The sequence below is a fragment of the Fringilla coelebs genome, assembly GCF_963513975.1.
Source record: "Fringilla coelebs genome assembly, chromosome: 6".
Taxonomy (NCBI): domain Eukaryota; kingdom Metazoa; phylum Chordata; class Aves; order Passeriformes; family Fringillidae; genus Fringilla; species Fringilla coelebs.
Window position 1 is genome coordinate 31860842 of NC_140034.1, and position 11912 is coordinate 31872753.

The window sequence follows — 11912 nt, forward strand, 5'->3', positions numbered from 1 at the left end:
GGTTAGGGTTAGGGTTAGGGTTAGGGTTAGGGTTAGGGTTTGGGTTAGGGTTAGGGTTACGCCTAGGGTTAGCATCTCGGAAACCACAAAGCCCCCAGCTCCAGGCACACTGCAGCTGCAAAAGGCATCCCAAGGGGAGCGCAAAACTGCCACAAGATGCCTGCCTCCACGGCTTTTTCCTTGCAAGCAGCCCTAGGCCAGGCCTGCTTTTCCTGCCTAGGGTTAGGGTTAGGGTTAGGGTTAGGGTTACGCCTAGGGTTAGCATCTCGGAAACCACAAAGCCCCCAGCTCCAGGCACACTGCAGCTGCGAAAGGCATCCCAAGAGGAGCGCAAAACTGCCACAAGATGCCTGCCTCCAGGTTTTTTCCCTGGGAGCAGCCCTAGGCCAGGCCTGCTTTTCCTGCCTAGGGTTAGGGTTAGGGTTACGCCTAGGGTAAGCATCTCGGAAACCACAAAGCCCCCAGCTCCAGGCACACTGCAGCTGCGAAAGGCATCCCAAGGGGAGCGCAAAACTGCCACAAGATGCCTGCCTCCACGGCTTTTTCCCTGGGAGCAGCCCTAGGCCAGGCCTGCTTTTCCTGCCTAGGGTTAGGGTTAGGGTTAGGGTTAGGGTTACGCCTAGGGTTAGCATCTCGGAAACCACAAAGCCCCCAGCTCCAGGCACACTGCAGCTGCAAAAGGCATCCCAAGGGGAGCGCAAAACTGCCACAAGATGCCTGCCTCCACGGCTTTTTCCTTGCAAGCAGCCCTAGGCCAGGCCTGCTTTTCCTGCCTAGGGTTAGGGTTAGGGTTAGGGTTAGGGTTACGCCTAGGGTTAGCATCTCGGAAACCACAAAGCCCCCAGCTCCAAGCACACTGCAGCTGCGAAAGGCATCCCAAGGGGAGCGCAAAACTGCCACAAGATGCCTGCCTCCACGGCATTTTCCCTGGGAGCAGCCCTAGGCCAGGCCTGCTTTTCCTGCCTAGGGTTAGGGTTAGGGTTAGGGTTAGGGTTAGGGTTACGCCTAGGGTTAGCATCTCGGAAAGCACAAAGCCCCCAGCTCCAGGCACACTGCAGCTGCGAAAGGCATCCCAAGGGGAGCGCAAAACTGCCACAAGATGCCTGCCTCCACGGCTTTTTCCTTGCGAGCAGCCCTAGGCCAGGCCTGCTTTTCCTGCCTAGGGTTAGGGTTAGGGTTAGGGTTAGGGTTACGCCTAGGGTTAGCATCTCGGAAACCACAAAGCCCCCAGCTCCAGGCACACTGCAGCTGCGAAAGGCATCCCAAGGGGAGCGCAAAACTGCCACAAGATGCCTGCCTCCACGGCTTTTTCCTTGCAAGCAGCCCTAGGCCAGGCCTGCTTTTCCTGCCTAGGGTTAGGGTTAGGGTTAGGGTTACTCCTAGGGTTAGCATCTCGGAAACCACAAAGCCCCCAGCTCCAGGCACACTGCAGCTGCAAAAGGCATCCCAAGGGGAGCGCAAAACTGCCACAAGATGCCTGCCTCCACGGCTTTTTCCTTGCAAGCAGCCCTAGGCCAGGCCTGCTTTTCCTGCCTAGGGTTAGGGTTAGGGTTAGGGTTAGGGTTAGGGTTAGGGTTACGCCTAGGGTTAGCATCTCGGAAACCACAAAGCCCCCAGCTCCAGGCACACTGCAGCTGCGAAAGGCATCCCAAGGGGAGCGCAAAACTGCCACAAGATGCCTGCCTCCACGGCTTTTTCCTTGCAAGCACCCTAGGCCAGGCATGCTTTTCCTGCCTAGGGTTAGGGTTAGGGTTACGCCTAGGGTTAGCATCTCGGAAACCACAAAGCCCCAAGCTCCAGGCACACTGCAGCTGCAAAAGGCATCCCAAGGGGAGCGCAAAACTGCCACAAGATGCCTGCCTCCACGGCTTTTTCCCTGGGAGCAGCCCTAGGCCAGGCCTGCTTTTCCTGCCTAGGGTTAGGGTTAGGGTTAGGGTTAGGGTTACGCCTAGGGTTAGCATCTCGGAAACCACAAAGCCCCCAGCTCCAGGCACACTGCAGCTGCGAAAGGCATCCCAAGGGGAGCGCAAAACTGCCACAAGATGCCTGCCTCCACGGCTTTTTCCTTGTGAGCACCCTAGGCCAGGCCTGCTTTTCCTGCCTAGGGTTAGGGTTAGGGTTACGCCTAGGGTTAGCATCTCGGAAACCACAAAGCCCCCAGCTCCAGGCACACTGCAGCTGCGAAAGGCATCCCAAGGGGAGCGCAAAACTGCCACAAGATGCCTGCCTCCACGGCTTTTTCCCTGGGAGCAGCCCTAGGCCAGGCCTGCTTTTCCTGCCTAGGGTTAGGGTTAGGGTTAGGGTTAGGGTTAGGGTTACGCCTAGGGTTAGCATCTCGGAAACCACAAAGCCCCCAGCTCCAGGCACACTGCAGCTGCGAAAGGCATCCCAAGGGGAGTGCAAAATTGCCACAAGATGCCTGCCTCCACGGCCTTTTCCTTGCGAGCAGCCCCTAGGTGTTGTAAGCTTTGGATCAGTGACTTTAAATGGGGAATCTGGCAATCCCATTAGTGCTGAGTGCTCTAAAATGAAGGCAGAAAAGAAAAGCCTGTACTGAATACATCACTGTGTATGGGATCATTAAAAAGTAGAGATAAAGGCAAAGTCAATGAAGGGGGAAAGGAGCCATGGGAGATGAGGTTAATTCCAATTTTAAGATACCATTCACTAAAGTTAGAAAGAAAAGACCTGTTGGAATCCTATGGTACACAGTCCACTTCAGTGTGCACTTTGTAAATGTAGGAATTTCACTGGAAATTTCCTCCCTCCATGATATATGAAGAAGCGCAGTTATGGATGTGCAATCAATCATGAACATTGACACCAGAGCAAAACCTTCTGAAATGCATTTTTTATTCATGTATATATTGTACAAGACTGGATTTCATATTGGATTTGTCTTATGGCTAAAATAGTATAAAATTAATTATTTAAATCTTCTGGTTATTTAAATCTTGTTGTAAAGGCCTCAGTTTCTGACAGTTTCTCACTTGCGTGGTTGGCAAATTTCTGGGACATGTTCCAGTACTGGACAATATGCCCTTAGGGAGGACCAATTTAAATTTCCAGTCGTAGTTACTTAGGGTTATTACTCAGTCAGTGAGTTCACTTCAGTCACATGAGAAAAGAGTCCCTGTTCCTGTCAAACACACATGGCTTGTCTACAGTTCAACTTTCTGACAGGGGCAGGCCTTGGTAGGGTACGACTGGTGGTGCTCGATGGGTTTGACCATCATCCATGCAAACTTGCAGGGGTGTTGCTTGCTGCAGTCCTTTTGCCAGTATATCACATTCCTGCGGTTCAGGTTTGCTCCGGCGCATGCGTCGTACCACCAGCCTCCCCCGGGAATGCCGTTGAGCTCCAGCTTAGCACAATTCATAAAGTAATTGTCATTGTCCCTGTCCTTGGTGGTGAACTTCTGGTTGTCATGGAGATAAGCTTCTGTGTCCAGGGTCAGCGCATCGGTGGCATTGCCTTTGTAAAGACCAACCCTGATCCGATATTGAGACTCTTCCCCCTCAATCAGGAACGGCTCATACTGTCCCCATCTGACTTCAGCATTTAAATTTACAAGTTTAACCCCAAGTATATATTGCACTGAGCTGCCAGTTAACTGATGCATGTATTCATTTCCTAACCAGTGGTTCTCATGAACAGAGCCAAATCCATATTTGTAGTCCTGCCAGGTCCTGTCGAAGTCGACAGTGCTGTTGGCTGTAATGTGCTGGATTACTGTCCAGCCACCGTCCTGCATGTTACAAAAGACAACAATTGGTTCCTCTTTTGGTTTGATGATGTAAAGGCCATCCCTGGAATTTCCTTTGGAGTGCTTTAAAATCTCAAAACAATCCCTTGGATAGTCTGAGTAAAAAAAAAACAAGCACACACAAAAAATTAAAGTAAATTCTGTTCAAACAATTAATTTCAGAAATTGAACTCTGTCCTTTAGAGTGACTGAATGACTCTCTTCAGACTGGAAGCTGACTGACTTCATTGCAGCTGACGGCAATTTATCCAGCTAAAGGGGGAAGATTTCTGTGAGGAACACGCAGGAGATATTCAGAAATTCAAAAAATTACTCTGTTACTCTGTCATACACCAGAAGTATGATTTTGTATTTATGACAGAAATATGGTTGAAAAGCCAAAAACTGTGTACAGTCCTTTTCTACCAGTGTTCTTCCAGACTGAGTACTCAGCAAGTCTGCAATTCCCTGTGCCACCTGTAGGACAATTGATAGCTAGACCTAGTCTTTTCCTCAATGAACAAATTAATTTCTCTTGAACCAATTTATACATCAGGCATCTCTAACATCCTTGTGTTAAATTCTGAAATATATGCCATGTTTTCATTGATAAAAGGGAGATATTAAAGCATATCTTGTTAACATAAAGCTTATAAACATCTGAAGATTTTCTTAGGATGAGTTCTTTTCACTCAAACTCCAGGCTAAATTTTATAATGGATTTGCAGATAGGACTACAGTTCTGTTCAGAGCTGAACACCAGGATTGGGAAGATGGATGGAACTGTTTTTTCATTTTATTACTTATCCAGTAGACTCAGAGGGTGACAAAAATGGCATATAAGGCTTGGGTTGACCCTCTCTATTGGGCTAAAATATTTACTGGTGTTTTTTAAATGTAACATGTTTATAAGGTAACTTCTTGCTCTATTATAATATCAAGCATCTCTGAGATTGCAGCACAATGCTCTGAATTTTACAATTGATTCTGAGGCTTCTTAAGAGCCAGAACATAATTTATTTAAATATACATTTACATATGTATGAACTTAAAGAGAGAGAATTCCTTTCATAGAAAGGATGGTATTCATTGCTCTGTTACTCAGAAATATGTTTATGAATTGAAATCACTCACCTATCCATAGAGTTGAAAGGCATATCCTTATGTCATTAAACTGTGAAATATTTGTAATATGCATTTAATAAAAACTTGACAATTTTATTATCTCTATGAGTAAAATTCAGTAAAATTACATTTGCCTGGTAGACATAGCTTACCTGACTCCAAATATGATGCCAGGATTTTATAGAAGAATTATTTAAGTAATTTATATGGTGATGGTGATGTCCAAGCCAGTAATACACACAGTGACCCTCACAGTTGCCCTTCTCAGTGATCATTATAGAACAGCTTCTAGAGACAGGTTCAGGACTTTGTGGCAGGACACATTCATATGGCAAATTATTCTTCCAGGGCTAGCTTTGGTATATATTGGTTGAAAATGTTACAGCAAAGCAATAAAGCAAACACAGAACACTTCCAAATCACTCATTGTCTTCATGAGTACCTTTCTCATGGGCGTTTCCCAGTCTGTCATAGTCTCTCTGGGGGAGGAGGTGGGCATTAGCCAGGACCACTGCCTCTTTGGTGCCCAGGGACACAGTGCACTGAGAGAGCAAGAGCAGCAGGAATCCTGCTGAGCTCCTCAGTGGCATCTTCCTTCTGCGTCAGTCCTCCTGCAGCAATATAGGACTGGAGCTGAAAATGGCAATATTTATGGCTTCTAGTACAAAAGTCCTGAAGGAGAAAAGTTTTGAAATACCGAGCTTGAATACAGTGTGCCTCTGTCAAAGTTGGCTTCTCCCATCTTTGAAGGACTCTCTTTTCCTGATGTCTCATTTCTGACAAATCATTCATTTCTCTGACAGAGTGCTGTGCTGAGACACTTAGAACCTCTCTCACTTGTCACCTTGTGCCGTGCTAGGCAATGAAACATAATGCAATTTTGAGTGTGGCAAAAAGCCATCAAGAGTGGTGTAGTGACAAAAGAAAAAGCACAACTTTTAATTATCAGAGTTGAATTTTTCTTACTGCCTGAATCCAAACTATAGTGAAATAGAGACACCAATGGTCGTAGGGACAGAAGCAGTGACCTTGGCTCTGCTGGCTGTCTGTAGCTCAAACAGTATTCAGAGACGTGGCTTTCCTAGTGCTGGGAAGGTCTCCATGCACTGGAGAACTCAACCTGAACTATGCTATTTTGTGAATTTCTATCTACAGCTTGAAATAACAGGTCACAGGTTTCAATCACATTTTTTAAAAAAGTTCAGTAAATAAAGCAAATGAACTTTTCTTTAGTCTCTTCAAATCCCACAAGGGTTCAATATACTGAATTGAAACAGCTTTGAGCCTCATTTTATTCACCCTCAGGGCTTATTTCCTGCCAGTGTCAGCACAGTCTGCAGAGGCCAGTACCCTTCTCTATAGTGGCTTATGTTGTAACCACATTCCTTATAAATCTAATGACTTAGCAGTAGATTCAGCAAACAGTTTTCCAGAATGAAAAAATTCAGTGCATTTTTTAAAAAATGTCCAAGATAAATCATTGTAATAAAGTTCAGGTTTGAGAGTTAATTATTTTTCTGCCTACCATACACAAAGCCAGCAAACCAGAATTTTCTATTCTACCTAAAACTATTCAGTAAAAACTATGGTTTAATATTAAAACATTATTTGCCATTTTATGCAAAATTGGTCATTTGACATTGGGATCATAATAAACTGGAAAGTAACCTTCCATGAAATCTGGCTCAGTGCTTCTCTTTAAGCATTTAAATTCTGCTGTACTTGTATTTTCTACTGTCATGTATCATCTTCCCTGAAAGCTTTGATTATTGGTACTATTATGAAATATTAAATTATTAATTACTTTCAATCAAACCCTAATCCACAAGCCCAAATCTTGATTTTCATGAAATTTGAACTTGGATCTGGAGTTATTTTTTGAACTGTTTTGGTCCTTTTAGTGGTTTTGAATGAGTCAGCCTTCTTTCTTCACTTATATTTATGCATAAACATTGAAAATTGATTTAAAGATCAATTTAATTCCAGAATCGAAATTGGTATTAAAAATTATTAGGAAAGCACCCAAGAAACACAGCACTGGGCAGGCACCTTACCTCTTTCAAGTGAAGACTGGCAAGGAACATGAATGAGAATGAGCTCACTCTCTACAGTTGTACTTTGCCTGCTACTTCAGCCCAGGTGAATAAACCAGATCCAATGCGCTATCTCAAATGCAGCAAAATTGCATATTCCTTATTTCACACTGTGCTTAATCTGCTGGACTTTGCTCTGACATATACTTGCAATAAAGAATGTATGAATTATAAAGTACAAAGTTCTTCCATAATGATTAAAATGACTTAGTAATTGAATTAAATTTCCTTTGTTAACCAATAGTGGTGGAGAACCATGAAGAAATTTTAGTTCAGTAAATTATTTATGTTGCTTAAATAGACACAGGCAGATGCCAAAATTTACTATGCTATTTTGCATAGATGAATTAACTCAAAGCTCTGCTGAAATGTAGTCACATTTATATTGCACAGAGATTACTTGATTTTTAAGTATTAGGAACAACCCAGCTATAAACCATGTTGTTCGTGTTTTAATGTGAATGAATCAGAAACAGTGTCTGAGAGCTCTAAAAATACAGCAACCAAAAGCAAAACGGGCTGGTCAACAGGCTTCTATTTTAGTTTTTGTGAAATAACAAGAGTCAGTTAACAACAACTCAGATCAAAACTGTCAAGAACTAAATAAATTAATTACTGCTATAAAGCTATGTATCTGAAAGTTCTACTGTCTGTCTGCCCAGCCTTTAGGTGATGTCTAGTCTACATTTACCCTTTCAAAGATTAGGCAACTCTTAAGTTTTTGAGCTCCCCCATTCACCCTGCAACCTGCTTTGATAAGATTCCTTCCTTAAAACAAATCAAAATTAAAGTTGATGCAACATTTAAGACCTGTGCAAGCTCTACTTCGGAATTCATATCAAGTCATAATTTCTGTTCTTCAATAATTCATGTTCAGCAAGGATTTGTATTTCATGTACAATTAAATCAATACCCACAGCAAATGTCTTGGGAAATATTTGCTTGTAGCATTTAAAATTCAGTGATCTTTCTCTTCCCTTTTAAAGTACAAGCAATCTATTACACAGGAGGATGTCCACAGAGAGTCAGAACAGTATCTTCTCCCTGACACTGATCAGTAGTAGAGCTACAGGGAAAAGTTTAAGAATACATATTCTCTTCTTTAGCATTATGAAGCTCAGGGAACTTCTGATATTTGTGTGTTTGACAATATCTAATTTATGGCTGGTTACAAGTATTACAAGCCTTGCCTAAGGCATGAAAATACTGTATGGTAACTTATGAAATACAAAATTGCTTTGAACATATACAGATCTTGCTGAAATAGCATGCTAAGAAAAAGTGAGGGAAGGTACCTTTCCACTCTGTCCAAATAGATACACTCTGAAAAACACCATTGACCCTAGTGGTATTTATTGATAGGCCTCTCATCACTCTGATATAAATTGGGGTGCATGTTTGGTGCCTTTGATTCCCATATATTTCATCACTGTTTATCCCCTCTCCTGCCTTTCCATTTTTCTTTACTTTCTTGCTGTTTGCTTCTTTTATCTGAGGTGCCAGAGCAGAAGTGAAGTGGGAAGTGTTTAATTAGAAGAGAGAAGGGCACCAGCATTCATTCAATCATGCTCAGAAAGGCATCTATTTTTGTAGATGAAAACTTTGAAAAACAATTAAAATCTTTGCATCTCCCTCTGTGCTCTGCATTCTGAGAATAATTTTTCAGAAATTATAGCAAGATCTTAAGGTCAGAGTACTTAAGATAGGTATGGTTTGGTAATATACAGATTTCAAAATGAAACATTGCTACAATGACTTGTTGTTAGCCGTGTTAATTAAGATACTTTGTTTCCTAGCCCAATGACCACACATTCCTTCTCTACAGTATGCTGAATTTTTAATTATTCTTTTGATTCTGCTGAGCTTTAACTGATAAGCATTCATTTGAATTTTTCCAATTCAGGCTCTCCTGTGTGGAAATACTCTTTGCACATTCTTCATATCCATATGGCACATGGATCCAGCCTGCTCAGTTCCCTCCGCAGAGCCTTCCTGCCCTCCAGCAGGTCAACACTTCCACCCAGCTCCTTGTCTGCAAACTGACTGAGGGTGCATTAGATCCCCTTATCCAAATCACTGATGACATTGAACAGGAGCCCTGGGGAGCAGCCCAGGTGACCAGTCACCAGCTGGATGTAGCACCACTCACCCCCACTCTGGGCATGTATTGAGCCACTTTCTTACCCAGACATGAGTGCACCCATCCGAGCCATAGGAATCCAGTCTGTCCAGGAGAATGCTGTGGGAAACGACGTCCAAGGCTTGACTAAGATCCAGGTGAACATCCACAGGCTTTCCCTAATCCACTTGAGTGGGTCACCTTGTGGTGGGAGACCCAGTTGGTCAGGGTCTTTCAGAAACCCATGCTTGGTGGGCCTGATCCCCTGGTTGTCCTGAGTGCCATCAGGATATTCTGCTCCATGAACGTCCCCAGCACTAAGGTCAGGATGACAGGCCTGCAGTTCCCAGATCCTCCTTCCAGTCCTGTAGACAGATGTTGCATTTCCCTAACCTTCCTGGTCAGCCAGGACTGCTGGTGAATGGTGGAAAGTGGCTCAGTGAGCAGTTCTGCCAGCTCCCACCTGGCCCCACAAACCTGAGTGTGCCTAAGTGGCAGAGCAGGTCGCTGACCATTTCCCCTTGGATTGTGGTGACTTCATTCTGCTCCCCATTCCTGTCTTCCAATTCACAGGGCTGAGTAGCTTGAGAATAACTTGTTGTTAACTGCTTTAAACACCTCATGTTTTCCTCATCCTTTGCCACTGTTTACCTCTGCATCCAATAAAGAATGGAGATTATCCTTAGCCCTCCTTTTGCTGGTTATGCATTTATAGAAATATTTTTATTGTCTTTTAGGGCAGTAGTGAGATTAAATTCTGGTTGTGCTTTGACCCCTTTAATTGTATTCCCCATATGCTCACATTATCTTTGTAATTCTTCTGAGATTCCTGCCCTTTCTTCCAAAGGTCATAAAATCTTTTCTCTCTGAGTTCCTGTCCAAGTTCTCTGTTCAGCCAGGCTACTCTTCCTCGCCGCCTTTTGGCACATGGGACAGCTTGCTCCTGCATCTAAGATTTCCCTCTTGGAGAACATCCTTTGCACCTCAGGATGGGGGCCAATCTCTCTGGAAATCCAAGGCAGTTCTGCTGGCCCCCCTCCTTCCTTCTCCAAGAATTTAAAAATCTGATCATTGTGCCCAAGATGGAATCTGTCATTATGGGAAAGGCTTTGGCAAAGCCTGGCAACTTGCATACCCAGGACCTTCAAAAGGCTTGGCATGGGTGATTTATGGATTTGTATGGTTGCCAGAAGCATGCAAAATGCTCTCTTACATGCAAGAACGCGTACATGCAGAGGAACACAAGAAACAAAGCTCTAAGCTGACAAAACACATAAAACACATAACAAAGTTTGTTAGTATCTTTGCTGAAACAAGTTTCATGGGCACATGGCACAAGTGATTGCTTTGGGAAAACAAACTAACAACAAAGCTCCACCAAACAACAAAATCAGGCCACAGAAATACTTCTGCAGCTTTGAGAGATTTTGAATTGCTTTGCAGCCTTGGCTAAATGCACTTTGATATCCTTGCATGGGATCAGCAACAAAAAAAATGTTCATAACAGCTTTCACTTGTTCTTGAACTTATGAGCTGGCATTGGCATATGAAGTGTGTGTTTTGTCTGACAATGCAGAAAGCAGTTATTAACTGCTGAAACACATTGCACATAAGGCTGTTTTCAATACAAATTTTGAATCTCTTTTTACACTTTCAGTATTTGTGAGATGAACCATTATTTGCGGAACGAATCAAAGTATATTTTTTGGCTAAATGTAAAACAGAACAAATGCTACACTCTTAGAAACATTTGACTTTTCAAATATTCAGCAAATTTATTGAGATCTCTTATGAAAATCTTTCTTATGAAAGAACTGAAGTAAAAACTAAAAACATATTCTTTGTATCTTCCTGTTGAACCCAAGACTAAATTCTAAGGGTGTAGAAACTTAACAGAATTGAAGAGGGTTTTCTTTCAACAAAAACACTGACCTAACTTGAAAAATACAATCAAAACAATCATCATGGAAGACACTGGAAAATAACTGAATTTGTGATTCTGAGGAAAAGTATGTGCAGCATTGTGAGGACAATATATTTTAAAAAGTAAAAGTCAGACCAATAAACTTGGGCAACCATCTTCTCTCTTGCTAAGAGTCTGAGAGAGACAGGCTCTTTGAGCAGGCTGGCAATTAATAAAAGGTATTGTAGTGAGGATGAAATAACAAATTATTTCTCATAAAGAAAGACAGGAATCATAGTAAGACTGCAAAAGGTCTAGCTCAAAAGTTCTTTAAAAATCTGAAAGTCAGAATGAAGGTGTGTAAGCAAGGGGAGTCAAACGCCAAATCCTAAGAGTGACTATATAGGATAGCACAATAACTGATCATGATAAAATTAAAGGTTAAGATTAAAAAGGTTACCGCTATCAAGGGACATAAAACCCCAACAAATATTCTGTAAATAGATTGGACATAAAAAGAATCAAACCCAAAACCCCATTATTTTATGAGGAAGAAGGGTAAATGGCACTGATATTTTTGTTGCAGACTTCATAAGCAGTGATCAGATACTTTATAAATTGATTTTTAATGAAGGAGTAAGACTGAGGGCCAGATTAAGTGAAAAGCATCTCCAAAAATCTGAAGTAGTTCAGTATTTTCAAAGTCACAAGGAGAGATAAAATTGTGTATGTACCTTACGATCTAGCGAAAGTCCTCTCTGAACCATTTACATTTTAGAAGTAATGGAGGTCCCAGAGGATTTCATTGGGCCTATCTTTTAAAAAGGGGGAAAGCTAAGCAAAATAAAGAAGAGTAAGATACCTTTCAAAACACAGAAAATAAGATTTTAAAAAAACCAAACAAAAACCCCTCAAAAACAACAACA

The 11912-nt window shown here is 42.6% G+C and overlaps 1 protein-coding gene across 1 annotated transcript; it reads right to left on the reverse strand.

Annotated features, from left to right (window-relative positions):
- Nucleotides 1-3161: 3161 nt before the first annotated feature.
- LOC311155115 (fibrinogen-like protein 1-like protein) lies at nucleotides 3162-5461 on the reverse strand (the record flags this gene model as incomplete). The annotated part of the gene is made up of 2 exons (XM_084208032.1): nucleotides 3162-3862; nucleotides 5314-5461. The coding sequence occupies 2 exons, from the start codon at nucleotides 5459-5461 to the stop codon at nucleotides 3162-3164; spliced, it is 849 nt and encodes a 282-aa protein (XP_084064158.1).
- Between the last annotated feature and the right edge of the window lie 6451 nt (nucleotides 5462-11912).